Source organism: Anabrus simplex, chromosome 2 (assembly GCF_040414725.1).
Source record: "Anabrus simplex isolate iqAnaSimp1 chromosome 2, ASM4041472v1, whole genome shotgun sequence".
Classification (NCBI taxonomy): domain Eukaryota; kingdom Metazoa; phylum Arthropoda; class Insecta; order Orthoptera; family Tettigoniidae; genus Anabrus; species Anabrus simplex.
This window is the reverse complement of record NC_090266.1, coordinates 1,033,860,452-1,033,879,317: the sequence shown is the minus strand read 5'-3', so window position 1 is coordinate 1,033,879,317 and position 18,866 is coordinate 1,033,860,452. Positions and strand designations below refer to the sequence as shown.

The 18,866-nt window shown below is 38.5% G+C and overlaps 1 protein-coding gene and 1 non-coding gene across 6 annotated transcripts in view; both read right to left on the bottom strand.

The window, feature by feature from the left end:
• Positions 1-18,866, bottom strand: part of CrebB (Cyclic-AMP response element binding protein B) — a 285,479-nt gene that overhangs the window by 197,561 nt on the left and 69,052 nt on the right. For 3 of the 5 annotated variants that reach the window (XM_067141950.2, XM_067141952.2, XM_067141953.2), the window contains exons 3-4: positions 11,928-12,077; positions 1,682-1,811 (exon numbers count right to left, since the gene is read on the bottom strand). In XM_067141950.2, the coding sequence (XP_066998051.1) occupies positions 1,682-1,811; positions 11,928-12,077 (280 nt within the window). Of the gene's footprint in view, positions 1-1,681; positions 1,812-11,927; positions 12,096-18,866 lie in introns of all 5 variants that reach the window. The other 2 variants (XM_067141949.2, XM_067141951.2) reach the window with 1 other exon arrangement.
• On the bottom strand, positions 7,797-7,868 carry TRNAQ-UUG (transfer RNA glutamine (anticodon UUG)). The gene has a single exon. It is a non-coding gene; the product is annotated as a tRNA-Gln (tRNA).

Below are 18,866 nucleotides of genomic sequence, written 5' to 3'. Positions count from 1 at the left end.
TTGTTCATAATCAATAAAATCTGTGCATCTTCATCAAGTTTTAGATACCATGAATAAAAGTTTCATTTTTGGTATGTGATCCTATTCTTCATTAATAATGGGGAAAATGCTACAAAGAAATAGGAAAAAAAATATCTGAAAATTGTCAACAAAGTGCTGCTGATGAAATAATGGTTCAGTGCTAGGAATTTTATCTCAGAAGATGCAAATCAATCAGGAAATCTTTTAGCAGTTAATATGAATTTCATGCATGTACATGTTTATGACTCAGGATGTGGTAGCAACTCTTAAAACTTCACATGGATATTATTCAAGAAATTTCAGTTGATATTTGGACCTGTACAAGCTATTAAGAGGAAAATGGGCTAGTATTCTACCTGCAATATGTTCCTTAAAATGCAACAAAATACAACTATCTTAGAAATTAATGATGATAGAAGATAAGAGATTGCTGCAAAACATGGAGCGTCCTCGAGAAGTGGAAAGAATGTTTCATACAGCAGGCCTTTTCTTGCCTTCTCTGTTGAAAGGATTTTAAAGTAATCTTTACCATAACGTATTCGCACAGAATCAGAACCTGAAGTGAGACGTGTACTACAGCCAGTAAGAGAAATTACATCACTCCACAGAAGAAGTGAAAACTAGCAAAGAGAAAGGCTGCCATCTTCAAGCAACTTACAGTGTCTATGGTCAACCACAGAAAGATGTAGGAGATTGGCAGGGAACAAACCTAATCTTTAAATTTCCACAGAAATGGGCTTATGTCATGGGAGACCAAACAAAGCATTCTCTGGTAAGAAATATTTTTCCTTAAAACAAAAAAATTGTTTCATTTCCAACTTTAAAAAGTGTTAAGAACTTTCTGGACAATCCTTCACTCCATTTTAATTACACTTGCATTTATTTCTGTTCTTAAAACAAAAACTATTAGTTTCCAAACCGGCATTCAAGAAAGGAGTGATATGAAGCAAGTATTATAGATTAAGGATATACCATACAGGGAGTGCTGGAAAATTTCAACCACTACTGTCCCTACAGGAATGTACATGTTTTGAAAGATTAGTGCTCGAGGAGAAAAAATCATTGACTTTTAGGATGTGAACAAAAATTCCACCCTTGAAGTCTGCCAAAGATTTAAAATCGTCACCACAAATAATGTAGAATAAACATATTTCAATGAATGACATACCTGTCTCAATATACAAGAGGAACACCCGTTTGTTCTTTTCCAATACACGTCTTATTATATATTTATTATAACAGATTAACAGTATTCAAACTTACACAATCATATGGTAATACATCCATTACTGAACAGAATAGAACAGAAATCTCCACAGATTATCAACAAGCCATGTGAAAAAATAATATGTTTATTTTACTTGAGAGAACATTGAGTCAAACAATGAGAACAATACTTTCTGGTACCGCTTTAAACTAAAATATCTGTATGGAATCCATCACCCATAGAAAGCTAAGAATGCTCAAAGAAATAGGCTTCACACTAGCATTAAGGAAACACTGAAATGATTTTATTCCAATACACACATTTCAAAGAAACCACCTCATATAATGAAGTAAGATATCTTCTGATTTACCATTCATGTGCAAGCCAAACCTCATAAGCAACTAACATGCAATTCAAGCACCACTTCATAACCTTAATGATTCTGAATCTTACCAGCTATTTCCCCTCCACCCAAATCATTTAGAATCTTCCGATATGACGGCCTTCTCGTAAGGATGTCTCTCCGCTTCTTCGTTGATTCGTCGTCATTTGATAAACTATCATCGCTTCCAGTTTCTACTACCTTGAAAAAGAAAAAAAATCATCAGTAAATATGGATAAAAAATGATTATTTTATACTCGGCATTTGAAATAAACATATAATAGGTACAAATCCAACTAAGCTCAACTTATATACCCTTTTCATATTTATTACTGTTCTGTGCCTTTTCTGGTGAGACCTGGTGTTTACAGTGCACTATGTCTGTTGGTATGGACCAGCATAAATGGAGGGTTGCTGCTACGGAATTTCCGCCTCAACAACTCCGAGAAGGGGGCACAAGGCTTATAGTCTGTGACCTAGTCCTTCTATACGAAGACACTCCCAAGACACATGTGGAAGTAGGCGTGTGTTGAAGAATTATATCAAGGATGAGAAGGGAAGATAAGAACTGTTCTTCATACCTTGGATGGAAATGATGGGAAACGAATTTTTCAGCTGGTCATACCCCTCAAAGTAGAACTGCGAGGGGAGGATTTTGGGGAATAAGCTACTAAGACATCTGTCATTCACTAGTCATAGTTATTAAAGACCCAGATGATAATAGCAGATGCTACCTATTGGAAAACTTGCAAGGTGCCTTTCCTGTGCAGTCTGCTCTTTGACAAGAATAAAGGTTTGTGTTAAAAGAATACCCTGTTAATAGCATCTATCCTGAAAGTGGTCTCCATATATCTGTCTCTCCCAAATTACACATTTGCCATTATGTCAACAACCCATTTCAGATAACAGGATATAGTGTTATAATAATACCATGATCCATTTCATATTATGTACTATTTAGCAAAAAAAGAGATGTATCTTCTGCTGTGTCTTCGTCTTTCCTAAATTAGTTGTTGCCCAACTGAACAAACAATATTGCAGATCTCTGGAAATGAATGAGTGATGTGACAAAGATCTATACATTCAACTGTATTATCATTACCGAAGTTCAAAAGCAAGTACCGGGTGTCAAAAGATCTTTGAGCAGCTTAGAAGACTTGTAGAGAGTATGTCCGAGGTGTAACAATGCCTGTATCACGAAGTGTACTAGAACTGCGGACTGTCTGCCAGGAAGATTCTGTGGCATTTCGTCAAGTGCAACTGGTTCTTGGAGAGACTGTCCCTAAATTCAAACGCAGTCATATACTAAGTCATCAAATGGTACCCATTTTAAATTATGGTGGCTGTGGAGTGCTCAGTATTTCGTTTTCAAAGTCTCTGAAAAATAAATGATAACTTGCAGGTAGGTAGCTAAAGAATTGGAAGTACTTTCATCACTCCGGTGGGCTGAGGAGCAACATAGTTGCTAACTTTGTTGACGACTCTGAAACAGAGCACTATTTTCAAAGATTTGAGCAACAGTTTTGACAGTGACAATGATTACTGTGTGCAAATGGATGAAAAGGCAACAGATGAAAGCAGCGAGACTGATAGTGCTAAACAGGGTGTCTTGACAGTTCCAAAAGGAACTACAATGAATACCACAACGTTCTAATGCTGTAAACGACGACGTCAGAAATGTCAGGCCAGAGATTTTCTTTAACAACGAACAGGAAATATTGATAGACATGATATGGGATTCTGGGCTTATCCCGTGTCCAGAAAACAAGTACTTCTTTTTCTGGTAGTGTATAAATGTATTTATTCAAAATTAGTTTTGGCAGATTTATGACCTAACAGTTATACATTAACCAAGTCAAAACCATAAAGAGGTGGCTCGACAGTTAAACCTGGAACACTTCTAGAGTTGAAAATGAGGTTTTGTAGAAAATGATGAGTGTTCTAAATTTTAGACTGAAAAGAGAAATATTTAATCACAACTGCAACGGGAGAAAAATTCAGGAGTTTAGTCACAAGAAAGCCTTGATGGCTTGCTCAAGTCTGGTCAACAACAGGAAAATTGTATTAACTTGCACTACTCTCACAATAATGAGCAGGATGAAACCTAAATTTCATATATTGTATTTCATATTCCTATTTGATGACAGAATTTAACAACCTTCCTTCCTTCTTTTTTCTAGTAATTACAACCAATTCTCTCTCTCCTTCATACAGTCTATATAAGTAATGGTGGGTTCAATCGCAAAATGGGAGGAAAGTCATTATGATTTGATTCAGCAATACCTTAGCAAGGATTCTATTCGCTCCCTGCACAAAAGAGAAAGCAAATGAAAACTACAAAAATGATGTGGCTGTCAGTGAAAGTACAGAACTTGAAATCTCAAAACAATGTTGATACCTAAGGAAACAATATTGAGATTGTATCATGTGCACTGAAATGCAATCTGAACAAAGTTGCCATATCGAAATAATATTGCCACATGAAGAGTTAAGATTGGATGATGCTATGTATATCTGGTATAAACAACTTTGTGCACGTGGAATAATACCGAGACATGTAGAAATTCAAGCAATATTTCAACATGTAATAAAACAAACAACATATTTTCCATTTGTTAAAACTGACTATTCAGAATCCACAAATCTACATACAGTAGAACCTCGATAATTCAAAATCAGTTTATTCAAAATCCCGCCTAATTCGAAGAAGCTCTCGTTCCCGGAAACATGAGATACAGTTTTGTATGTTATTTAAATTGTTTAATTCGAAATACGGATAATTCGTAATTCGAAGTACAATGTCGGACCCATTACCAAAATTCAGACTTTTAATTTGAAACTGCCTTTGCATTTTAAAACAATAGAATGTTACAGAGTAATTTCAACTCGAAATTTATCCGCTCCGCATCACAATAGAACGCGTGTTCCGCACTTACACTCACTTCGGTGGGTCTACAGTACGCTTCATGATTGCTAAGTTGAATAAAATCAGAATTCTTTTGTATTCAACCTTTTAAGGAACACCGTAATATCACGCAACAAGCAGTGTGCGGAAAAACAGAATCCGCGAACACTGGCGATGCCGACAGTTAACGAAAAAAAAAACGAGGCTCATATAATAAATTCGTAGGCACCGTACAATATTGTCATTGCCGGTGAAACTGCACTGCTTTATTTTAATGCGATCCCAAACGGTCTTATGGTTTTAAAGGAGAAAGTGCCAGCCGGAGAATCATACAAGGATGGGGGTGGGGGTCATAGTAGTGCGTTGCAATGCACATGGAAGCGAGAAACTTTATCCCCTCGTCATAGGAAAGTTCGATAAGCCACAATGTTTTAATGGCGTCGGGCACTTTCCATGCCAATACAAAGAATCTAAAAATGCGAACAGTACAGAAATCCAAAAAATAATGCATTTGCACAGGGGAACCGGCATCATTTATCCTCATCTTTGAATTGTTTTATTTTTTTTTCTTTCGTTGCATGAGGTTATGTTTGTCAGTGATTTATCCAAGTGAATTATTTGAACATTGTAAATGCACCTTGTTGGATACATGTCGGAATGTTTTTTCCATGGCATTTGAAACGTTTAAACAGTGAATCGAGGTGATTGCATGTATTAATGGGTCTTATAATACTTTGTGACGCCGCAAGTGTTTACATTTCTGAAGTACGAGATTAGTGCCAAGGCGGGAAATCGTACAAGGATAGTCATAGGAAAGTTCGATTTTAAGGGCATCGGGTACTTTCTGTGTAAATACAAGGCATCTACAATGCATACAGTATAGTAATCCATTTAATAAAGCACTTTTACATGGGAGCCAGCATAGATTTCTCCTCGTCTTTGAATCGTGCTTTTTTTCTTTCTTTATTTCGTTGCGTGAGGTTGTATTTGCCAGTGAGATATCCGAGTGCATTATTTGAATACTGTAAATGCACCTTCTTGGATACATTTCGGAAATAGTTCTTTTTCATGGCATTTGAAAGGTATAAACTCTGAATCAAGGTTAACTGCATGCAGTAACGGGCCTTAGAATATTTTGTAACGCGGCAAGGGTTGATACTTCTGAATTGCGAATTGACGGTTAGTTCGAAATCACGTAATTCGAAGTCCAATTTTTTAGTCCAAACGACTTCGAATTAACGAGGTTTTACTGTATATAAAATAACTTGTCCTGACTGACTGACTGACTGATTCATGATCGCCAGAGCCAAAACTACTGGACATAAAGAAATGGAATTTTGGGGACACATTCATATTAACACGTGGGTGCTCGCTAAGGGAGCATTTCTGGATATTCCGTTGCTAAGTGGGAGAAATGGGGGTGAATTTTCAAAATGAGGGTACCTATATCTCAAAAACTTAAATGTTTACAGATGTAAAAATTGTTATTTGGAATCTCCTTTAAAAATAAAGGAACACGTATTCTTTTGCTTTCGGAAAATCCCATTAAGGGGTTGATAAAAGAGGGGAAAGGGGTTGAACACCTTTTTTGAGGAGACTTATATCTCAAAAATTGAAGATGTTACAGATATGATAAATTGTATTTGGAATATTTTTTCAAAGTAAAGAAACACGTATCTTTTGTCTTTGGAAAATTCACTTAAGAGGGGGTGAATCAATTGAAAAATTAGTTGAATTCTTTGTATGAGGATACTTATATACCACAACTAAAGATGTTTGTTGCAGACATGAAAATTAGTATTTGGAATCTCCTTTAAAAATGAAGAAACACGCATTTGTTTTCTTGGAAAATCGACGTAGGGGGGGGGGGGGGTTAAAAAATAAGTAAATAAGGAGTTGAGATATGTTTATGAGAATAATTTATCTTAAAAACTGAAGCTGTTAGAGACGTGAAAAGTTAGTATTTTGAATTTCCTTTCAAAATAAAGAAAGACGTATTTTTTTGTTTTTGGAACGTCCACTTAAGACGGGAGAAGGGTGGAAAGAAGTGAAGAAGAAGTTGAATTATTCTTAGGTAGGTAAGGGTTATTCTGCCCGAAGGCAGGTCCGAACCTCCGCAGAGGTGTTCCTGAGCCGGAGTTTATGTGCGGTGGGGTGGCCAGTTCCTTTCTGCTCCTCCATTCCCTTACCCTCCACCAACAGCACGTGGCAACCCATCCAACTCCTGACCACGCCCAATGTTGCTTAACTTCGGAGATCTCACGGGATCCGGTGTTTCAACATGGCTACGGCCGTTGGCGAATTATTCTTATGAGTATAAATTTATCTCCAAAACTGAAGCTGTTACAGATGTGGAATCTCCTTCGAACCCACTATCTCCTGTATGCGAGCTCACAACTGCGCGCTCCTAACCGCACGGCCAAATCATCCGGTCACTAAAATTTGTAAGACTGCCAATTATGCTTGCCATCATGTTATCCTTAGCTGACTTCCTTTGCTAGATTCTGTTTCCTAGCAAGTTCCTTCAATTTCTCCTTTCTTCCACAGCCTACCGAGCTCGATAGCTGCAGTCGCCATTATTATTATTATTACTACCTTTAAAGGTACAAACCCGTTTTCACATTCCTCAACAATTGCTTTAAACCCATCCCAGAGTCTGTTTACATTTTAATTTACCATTTTCCACCGATCACAGTTACTTCTTAAAAACTCCCTCATCCCTGTTTTATCAGCCATGTGGTACTGCCTAATATTCCTACTTTTAATATCTTCCTTTCGATCATATTTATTTTTAACTACGACAAAAACAGCTTCATGATCACTAATACCATCTATTACTTTGGTTTCTCTATAGAAACTGAACAAGAATTAAAACAGGGAATAGTACCAGAAACTAACAAAAGAGATTATTAAAAGAACAAAGAAACTAACAGAAGATATTATTGTAAGAACAAAAAAAGTCTCTTAATTATGCTGTTTAACTGGAATACATTGCAATATCAAAAATGTTCACAGTGAGATAGGAAACCATAAGTGCAACAAGGCAGCAAGTATTTAGATTGGTAGTTACAGCAATAAAAATACAGTAACAACTTATTCCTCCTCGTTATGTACAAATTTTTGATAAGAGCGAATCGTCCTACGTTTGCTAAATGCTTATATGATTTGTTTATATACAGTAACCTTATAGGATATCGTAAAAATGAAGGCACGCATGGACATAAATGGAAGGAAATCATCCAGGAAATATGAAACCAGTAACATCTCGAAAATAAAATTGCAGGTCCCACCGAGATTTGAACTCGGATCGCTGGATTCAAAGCCCAGAGTGCTAACCATTACACCATGGGACCAGACGATTTAGGTGTTTCTTAATCGACAACCGTCAATGTTTTTATAATGTTTGACAATGGAAGAAAACATCTTACAATTTCGTACTCCAGAGGGCTAACTACAACACCATAGGGCCTAACGTGCAGCTTCGTTCCTACCAGGAGGATCGTTGCACCATCTGGATTATTCAGACCTACCACCAAGCAATGTCTATGCAAATTCAAGGAACTAGGGTAACGATGCTGTACAGATCGCTCAACCAGCCTGTTTTGTGCCATTGAGGGCAGTCGTCTCGCAAGAGATCAGGCTCCAATGAGACTTGCAACGCAAATTTTTTCTCTCTCTCTCTCCGTCTTCCTTTTTGTATTTAAATACTATACATGTGGAGAAAATATTGTGCACATTAAACAACTATCCTTTAAAAAAACAAAATGCAATAAGAAATAAGTCATATCTCATGTAAAATTGATAGTGAAATATCAAGCTCATCCAACATTTACAGCTGTCAAGTGATCAAAATTCCATCATCCAACTACTGTATTTATTCGCATATCAGCCGCCATTGCATTTCAGACACACCCCTAATTTTTGACTGAATATTCGGATAAATGTTTGCGCCGTACATCCAATTCCTGGGCCTGACGTAAGAATGTGCAACTGCAGTAACAAACAGAAAGGGCCACTGCTACGCAGTCTGAACTCAACCAATGCGGAGCTTGTTAGTAAATACTCGTCATGGGGAAAGTTAACAGTTGCATGACCTCATTCAAGCTAAAAGTGTGAAATCCCCAGAAGAAAATTATGACAGAGCAGCGGGCAGTGAGTGGACTATTCGTGAAAAAACAAGTGAGGAATTGGAGAAAGTAGCAAGTGGCATTTTGTGGCACAAAACAGGGCAAGTTCCCTGGTGTTGAGGAAGCGTTACTGGAATGGGTGAGAAAGATGCAGAACAGCAGTTGCACCGTTTCTCACAAAATGATAGAGCTAAAAGCACAGGAAATTACGTGATCCCACGATATTCTGGGAAACTTATTCAAGGCAAGTTGTGGGTGGGTCGCTCTGTTTATGCGGTGTACTATCCTGTCACTGAGGTGGAAAACGCCTTTGTGCCAAAAACTGCCTAATAATAGCTCCAATAAAGGAGCAGCAAATGTTCTAATTAAAACTACCGGCAACGAAACGTTTACGCTGTACGGTGATGTTGGCCATTACTGCTGATAGCCATTAACTACCTCCATACATTATATTTAAATGCAAAACCTTACCAAAGAACTGATATTCCCAACTAGTATCCATGAGACAAAAGTAAAAGGAAAACTAGCCCCTCTGTTTGTGATTTTGAGTAAATGTTCATAAGTAGTGTTTTATAATAACATGTTACTGCATGATAACATACTTTTTCTCCCAAGTTCTTTAAATGTAAACAATCTAGTCTCTCTGCAAATGAAAGGCCTATAGTGTTGGTAAATTACGAACAGAAAATAAACTATTAAATAACCTCCGTGTACAGTCTCAATCATTCCTTATTTTTTTGTACAGTACTAAATAAGTTAAAATCTTTTGTGTGTATCCGGTAAAATATTTTGTGAGATAAGTTCAACAACACAGGCAACATTATTCATTTCATACAGTATGCATTACCGCATTACTGATTACTATTGCATGTTCTTGACAACGCCATATGAGTAACATGATGATCGTAAATGCGTAAAACCCTGCCAGCCCAGCATGGGTATGCATTCAAGCTCGCAGTGGCCTTCACGACAACCCATAAGAAAGCGAAAGATGAATCTCGAACCAGGCACACAAACAAGCTGACGCAGGAACATGGCAGATTAGCGGTTTAGAAAAATAAATCTATAATTGAAGTTGATTACACTCGCCTTTTGTCGTGACGATGTGCAAGTAAGCTGGTTGTCCCATGAGGATGTTCCCTGAGTAATGTTTTAAGTTTAGAATAATTATTTTGGCATGTAGTACAGTCATCACTTGTTTTAAGGACACATGGTAACTTGTTTCAAGTAACTGGACTGAATACAACAGGCTAGACATTATAAAATTGCAATTAATATTTCCACAGCACATGATGTAAAAAGTGGCAGCATCACCATCTGTTCCCAGTCTGACACTGTCATAATGTAATGATGGACCATTTCATTCCATTACAACCTTCAGTGAAGTTATAGTGAAATCATTGCTCATTTTAATTATATTTACATGCAATATTTGCCATGTTTAATTTCACAGTGGATTTACTACATACATTTATGTATTACATAAATACTTCCCTAATATCAGTTTCAATGACTACAATATATGCCCTAATCTTTAAAAGAATTTGTCTGAAAATTTTCCGCATAATAGCCACAGCCCCTATTTTGGGACCTTCAAACTGGCATAAAAAGTGTAGCCAACATGCGAGTAAACACAGTAATTTTTTTTTTTTTTTTCAAACACATGGTGCTACAGCCCTGAAGGGCATTGTCCTATCAAGAGGTGCTGTTCAGTACAAAGGCCTGTAATTAAAGGGCACAGAATCCCCCCCCTCAGCCGTTATGTTTGACTTTCAGGACCAGGGTCCCCATCTCACCGTCACATAGCTCCTTAATTGTTCTCAAGTACGCTGTGTGGACCTCGAACCAGCCCTCAAATCCTGGTAAAAGAATACCTTACCTGACCGGGAATCAAACCAGAGAACTCCACGTAAGAGGGAGGTTCATTATCGATAGACCCTGGGGCCAGCATCTTCCAACTACACTACACAAATCCAGGTATTTCAAACTTTTCTCCCTTTATTCATCATGGTTAAAAATCCATAATAACAGTCTTCACTAGCAACAGTTAACAGATCCTTTGAATTTAAAACACCCCACTTAGGTATATATAACAAAAAAGGAGCAGCAAGGAACTGTTTATCCTTCTTTATTTTGTAACAATGATATATGCCCGTACAACTGGGAGAATCACAAGCATGAAGGCTCATAGGGCTGCACATAATGCATGTCTAACATTTATGTTTAGTAAATACCAAAAATTATGTTTAGTAAATACCAAAAATTATTGGCAAACAAAAGAAAAATACATATCATATACACAACTTTCCTTGGGTGCTCACCCTGATTGGTAGGTTATAGTCAACTTCATATGTGGAGTTAGCACCATTGAAATGGGGAATGTGCTTTGACTGCCGCTATATCCCATGGTTTTACTATGAAACTTCCAGTCTTGTCCTACTTACCATTACAGAGCATTGTCCTCTCGTAAGAATAGCTTGTTTGTAGTATTTCTTTTGAAGTGATTAAGTGAATTCTATAATAAGTATGAATGATGCAATATCGACCACATCACATGTACATCAGTAGCTCTGAATTCCTCCTCGGAAATGTACAAACACTTCACTGTAATAAACACAGGCTGCAATGTGGCATCATGTAGCAGAAGTTTCCTCATAATTAATTTGCACTGTATATGTCTAATATCTCTATTTGTTAGTATACCCGAGGGGCTTTATATTTAACACAAGAAATAAAATATTACAACACAATTCTCTACATAAAGTACATGTAAGGCATGTTACTCCAAACGTTTATCAGAATGGCACAGTGTATACATAACAGGTGCAAACAGCACTGTACTTCTTTACATTCACCTCTCTTTCTTTTTCTCTTCATTTATGTGTACAAAGTAAACATGAATTAAATATTGTTCAGACTGAGCTCAGTTTACTACTTTTCCCAATATGTTTCATTCCTCTTGGATGGCAGTACTGTGGAAATGAACATCGAAGTGGCACTCTTCTCCCAAGCATCCCACTTTCCAGTAAATCCAGCACCCAACAAACTTCACACCTATAGACTTACTCTCATTACAATGTATACTGTCAAAGAAATTATCGGTTTCTAATTGGCAAAGGAATAATTGCAAGAGCAAATTAAACTAACAATTATATCATTACTGGCATCTAAATATTTTCAATAAGAAATTAGCCCGGTCTATCTATTGGCTTATTGCCGTACAAACTAGACCAGTACACATAATGTCATTTCTAAGAATACAGATGCCAAATTATTACTGCATACCTGTAAAGTTTGTAGACTCCCAGGTGTAGTTTGGATCACAGAATTAGGTTTGCTAACAAGAATAACATTCCCCTTTTGCAGTTGCATAGGTTGAATATTTCCAGGAGTTTGTATGACGGACTGCTGATTTGGTTGGATAACGGACTGAACCTGTGGTAACAAAGGAAACTAACGCATAGTAGATTAGAAATAACTTCCAAATAAACAAAATGTTATGTTACACTTTTCAATTTAAGATAAAGTTTCTACCTTATGTGAATAGTTAAACAAGTCTTATTAGGAGTAAAGCAACATTGAATGAACAGACAGGAAGTATAAATCCTACATCCAAATACATATTATGGTTGATCAAGATAATAAGAATTGGATACTTCAGAACCTCACTATGCTCCTCGAAAGAAAGACAGAAGTTACTGAGAATTGTAAATATTTAGTGCACTAAACAACTGCAAACATGTTGATTCAGTGAATACTGATTTTTCCAAAGCTTTTGATTCTGTGCAGCATAATGCTCTACCGACTAAGCTGTCAGCATACAGCATACGTGGAAATTAGCTCCAATGGATTAACTCCTATCTCTATGACAGGAGATAAACTCAGTAAAATAGGAGGGTCTCATTTCTGGGCCTTACCGGCCTGTGTCTGGAGTGCCACAAGGTTCATTACTGAGACCCAGTGCCAGATTAAGGTGTTTGGGGGCCCTAGGCTATTTCAAAATGTGGGGCCCCTTCTTAGTAACATCACGTAAGACTAGCATACTGAAGTCGTTATACAACTACTTCCACTTAAATTGATGAATAAGGAAGTATTGAAATAGACTAAAAAATTTCTCTATTTTTTGTGTTAATATTTCATAATGCCAAAACATATTTTACATTTGTCTCATCATCATTATCAAAACGAAATAGAAAACAGAACTTACGTTTTTTGGCACCACTAGGATATTGTCTATCCATTTTACAAGATTACAGTTGTAACTTAGAATGGTTAAATAATCAGAGGTGAACTGGAAGTTCTCTTCCTGATGCAAAGATATAGTATAGCATGCACATTCCACCGTGCTTCCCCTGTCCCCTCCCACTCACTTGCTAGACCTCTTCCCCCCTTCGCCCTCTGCCCACACTTGCAAGCTGCCAGATTTAAATTTTCATCAACAACAACCTTTACAATAATTACAATGCGTAAGTAGCGAGGATTTGTGTCTCCGAACGGTAATTGATTCTAGCAGTGATGAAATACTAACGCGGACAGCTGATAAGAAGGAAGGAAGGAAGGAAGAGTGCGTATTCGACATTTTGCAAGCGTAAATATTCATATGCATGCACGGAGGTAGAGCAGCAGGCCTTTATATACAATTTTAGGTTCGGCCAAGGGCCAGGGCCCCTTGGCATGTGGGGCCCGGGGTGCAGCCCCTTTACCCCCCCCAATCTGGCCTTGCTGGGACCATTGTGTTTTCTTCACCTTGTTAATGATTTTTTGTCACAAATTTATTCGAGAAACTACCAGCTCCATGATGGTAACTAGGGAAAGGATTTGTAGGCACTAATAGGTTAGAATGCAAACATACTTGAGCAAGGTGCAAGTATAATCCAGCCCTTCCACAGTTATGTCTGTGAGTTGTATAAATTTTAGGGGTTCCGAAAGTTCAGATCGCTCATATTTATGCAAATCTCACTGCAGAACCGTGGTGCAGGTAGAAGAAACTTACGCCTTGGTTAAATGTGTTAACATTCTAACCTATTAGTGCCTAAAAATCCTTTAACTAATGATAATCTCAAGTTTACAGGGCAACTGAAAACATGAGTGATTGCAAATTACTACAGTCAGATATAAATAGTATTAGTGAGTGGTGAGAAAAGTGGCATTTAACCCTGAATATTTCAAAAAGCAGCACAATATCCTTCACAAGGAAATCAGAGGTAAATGCATTTTACTATTATACACCAATGAGCCATTACATTATGATCACCTACCTAATACAATATAGGACCACAGTTTGCTCGCAGAACAGCAGCCACTCTGTAAGGCACTGACTCAACACGGTAACAGAAGGTATCCTGGGGTATTTGGTATGGCAAGTGCAATATCAGGTACTCCAGTTGGCATGTTCAATGAGGTTCATATCGGGGCTACTTGGGGACCACGGAATTAAATTCACTATCATGTTCCATGAACCAGTCCTTCATATTCCTGGCAGTGTGGCATTTCGCACTGTACTCTTTAATTGGTTGTCACCATCAGAGAACACTGTTGACATGAACGAATGGATTTGGTTCCCAGTAACATCCAGATACCAGGTAGATGTTAGAGATTTACTGGAATAATGGGCCCAGCATGTCGCAGCATTGCTCAGATCATCACACATCTTCCACCAACATGCCTCTGCCCTACTGTGCAACCATGTGCCACAGCCTCTAATGGAAATCAACGTATACAATCTCAGTCACAGACATGATGAACCAGGAATCTGGATTCAAAGGACCAGATGACCTTTTTCCGATCACCCACAGTCCAGTGGCGATGATTTTGTACCCACCTCATGCACTGTTTCAGTGAAGTGCACTCAGCATTGGAGTACAACTGGGTCGTTGACTCTGCAGTCATCGGGCGAGTTGGCCGTGCGGTCAGGGGCACGTGGCTGTGAGCTTGCATCTGGGAGATAGTGGGTTCGCCCTGAAAATGGTTTTCCGTGGTTTCCCATTTTTGCACCAGGTAAATGCTGGGGCTGTACCTTAATTAAGGCCACGGCCACTTCCTTCCAACTCCTACGTCTTTCATATCTCGTAGTCGCCATAAGACCTATCTGTGTCGGTGCGACGTAAAGCAACTAGCAAAAAATCTGCTGTCTGCAGTGTTAAATGAACCATGTGCTACGAAACATTGGTCTGATCATCACTACTGTACTTGTTGAAGATTTCTTGAAGTATGGCCCTGTATTCACTGCGAACGAGGTGCAACAGCCTCTGCTGGCCTCTGGCATCAATGAGTCACAAATGACACGGCTGGACGATGCGCTGTTGTATGCACATCATTGCACCCCATTCAATAAATTCTCACAACAGCAGTGTGAGAATAGTCCGCATGCCACACTGTTTCAGAGATGCTGGCACCAAGGTGCTGAGCCATCACAATTTGCCTCTATCAAATGCAGAAAGATAGGCCACTTTTCCCATTCTGACACCGAAGACACTACTTACAGCAAGCCTGTAGACCTGACGTATATATACATGCCACCAGCATGTCACATGATACTCTCCCCGCTCCAGGTGCACTAAATGTTCCTGATTTGGGGTGGTTATAATGCAATGGCTCATCAGTGTATAAGGGATCAAGAAGTGAAGCATTTTACCAAGTCAATTAACTTGGTGTTCTTTTTAGTAGCCGGCCCTGTGGTGTAGGAGTAGCATGCCTGCCTCTTACCCGGAGGCCCCGGGTTCAATTCCCGGCCGGGTCAGAGATTTTTACCAGAATCTGAGGGCTGGTTCGAGATCCATTCAGCCTACGTGATTAAAATTGAGTAGCTATCTCACGGTGAGATGGTTGTCCCGGTCTTGAAAGCCTAGAATAACGGCAGAGAGGATCAGTCATGCTGACCGTACGACACCTCATAATCTGCAGGCCTTCAGGCTGAGTAGCGGTCGCTTGGTAGGCTATGGCCCTTCGGGGCTGTTGCGCCATGGGGTTTAGTTTGGTTTCTTTTTAGTAACCAATATGGTTTATCTTTCAACGAACATGAGTTAAATATCAATAAGGCATTTAACAAATTGGGCTTGCTGAAAGGAAACTGCAGAAGTTTTCAATGGCTATATAGACTCCTAAATGTAGTATGGCAGCAAAATACCATCCCAAAAGATTGGAAGAAAGGTATAATTGTACCTATATTCAAGAAAGGCAACAGACGGAAATGTACCAAATACCGTGGCATCACTCTACTCTCTCTCATGGACTAAAAATTCTGGAAAAAATTACAGAGGATAGATTACGAGAAATTGTAGAACCACCTTTAGAAGAGGAACAATATGGCTTTAGGCCTGGAAGATCAAGTACAGATCTTATATTTGCTGTCAGGATGCTAATGGAAAAACATTGGGAAAAAGAGAAGCCTTTATATCCACTGTTCCTTGACATCGAAAAGGCCTATGACAGCATACCAAGGGAGCTTATTTGGGAGAAAGCTCAAAGTTTGAGACAGTCTAATTTCAAAAGTTAAGGTGCTTTACAAGAAAACCAGAAGCTGTGTACAAGTCGGTTCTGGACTGTCAAACTGGTTTGAGACAAAAAGGGGAGTACAATAAGGTAGTGCTTTGTCGCCCCTATCCATTGTAATGGATACCATATTAAAGGCGCTAAAAGAAAAGGGGCAACAAGACTTAAAAGCATTTGCAGATGATGTAGTAATTTGGGGTGACTCAGGGAAAGATGTGGAAGAGAGACTGCAGGGGTGGAGTCAGGACTTTTGAGAGATACGGATTAAACATCAACAAGGCTAAAACGGTGGTGTTGAAGGTACAGAAGGGTGACAATCAGCCAGAAATCATGCTAAGTGGCACTAAGCTGGACAGTGTCACAGAATTTAAGTACTTGGGTAGTATAATGGCCAAGGATAACTTAGTTAAATATGAAGTAAACAGTCGAATCAGCAAAGCAATACATTTTTACCTCCAAGTAAGACAGCTACAATGGGATAAACAAGTACCACTCAAAACCTAGATGACACTATATAAATCATACTACAGCCCTATCCTCACATACAGCCTAGAAACCACTACATTAACAAGAAAGGACAACTCGAAACTCCAAGCAGCAAAAATGAAGTTCGTACGCACAATGATCCAGAAGAACAGGAGGGAGAAAATCAGGAATGAAAAAGTCAGAGAAGACATCGGAAGACGTCGGACTAGAAGACTCCTTACTCCAGAAGATCCAAAAGGCAAGACTGAAGTGGTTTGGTCATGTGAAAAGAATGAGTGCCAACAGGTCTGCATTAAAAGGAGTATGAAAGAGAAATAAGGGGAAAGAGACCAGTGGGCAGACCTAGAGAAAAATGGACAGAGTGAAGAAGGATGTAGAGGAGAGAGGTCAGGATTGGGAGCGGATTGTGAACAATGAATAGTTCATGGACCATACAAAATGGAAGGGGATCGTATATCACACATGGGAAACTGGAGTTGGTCAACGATGATGATGATGATGATGATGATGATGATGATGATGATGATGACGTCTCACTGAAAGCCCTGTATTTCTCACTCACACAATTGAGTGGTTGTTAGGTGTGGACTCCTTCACAGCAATACTTATTAAATGCCTTATAGCAAGCAAAGATCAAATTCTAAAAGTGGATCAGCACTAAATGTTTGTGTACCAAGCTGTCATTGGTAGATTATTACCCATTTTGCGCAAAGATTTACAACTTATTGAGTAAGTTATTAACGGCGTCATGTTCCATTAATGGCTCAAGAAGTCGAAAGGATTGCGATAGATGTTCATTTGGAAAGTAGTGATGAGAAACTACCATTATGTGCATGGCAGCCAGTTACTTTGATGATAGTTTGACAGACACACCTTAAAGCCCTGTACAGACGGAGACATTTCTTGCACTAGAACTAGCGCAATCTGTTGTTACCATTTATTGTACAATGTACTGGTATGCCTTATGTCAGTAGCCCATGAACACACGATACCTTTAAATGATACAAATTCTGTCAGGAAAATGGCTAATAATGAAATAGAGTCGGTGGTAGCTGCCGTACAAGCTGTTATTTCTGTGGTAATTTTGCGACGCCGCCGAAGTAGAAAATTACGCTGGATAAATAGAAGATGGTGGACAAAACCGTAGATATTATGGCGAGACGAAGGTGGAGAGGAATTACATAGTCTCTTGAATGATGAGCTGAGGACAGAGGACACTGATTCCTACAAGAGCTTTTTGAGGATGAATGAAGAGGCTTTCAACAAACTGCTACAGTTAATTGCGCCCAAACTCACGAAGCAAAATACAGTCATGTGAGAAAGTATTTCTGCTTCACGGAGGTAAGTACCAGAAAATTCTGAGTGATTGAACCGTGTATCCTTGAAAAACCTCGCCATTGTTTGTATGATTTTCTTTATAGGTCGGTACTTACTCTCCGATTTTTAGCAAAAGGAGAGAGCTACAGAAATGTAATGTTCTCATTTCGAATTCCTGTAAGTACAATCTCTACAATTATTCCCGAGACGTGCGCAGCAATTTACCACAGCTTGAAGGGAATGTACATGAAGGTATGCCCGTATTTTTAATTAAAAATTTAGTACGATTTAAGTTACATTTTATGTTATTACCTGATATTTTTATGCTAATATGTTTTTTCTCTAGTTCCCATAGACAGAAAACGAATGGAGGCAAATATCACGGCGGTTTGAAGAATTATGGAACTTTCCGAATTGTCTTGGTGATTTAGACGGAAAGCATGTAGAATTCCGACCACCGAGAACTATGGGCTCTTATTTCTATAATTACAAGGGGGGAAATAGCATTGTTTTGCTTGCACTTGTAGATACACAGTACAGATTTATTTTTGTGGATGTTGGTTGTAATGGCAGGATAAGTGATGGAGGTGTATTCAAGAACAGTCCGCTTTACTACTTTGTTACCCACAACACAAAGAATTTTCCTCCTCCAGAAATATTACCTGGAACTGAAACTGCAACACCTTACACAATAGTTGCAGATGATGCCTTCCCATTGCATGAACATATCATGAAACCGTACAAGGGCAATCTTACTCAACAACAGAAAGTATTCAATTATCATTTAAGCAGGGCAAGTAGAACGTCCGAAAACGCATTTGGAATATTGTCCAACCCTTTCAGAATTTTAATGAAAAAAAAATAATAATAGAACTTCCAGTTGAAACTGTAGAATTAATAACATTGTCTGCATGTGCACTGCATAATTTT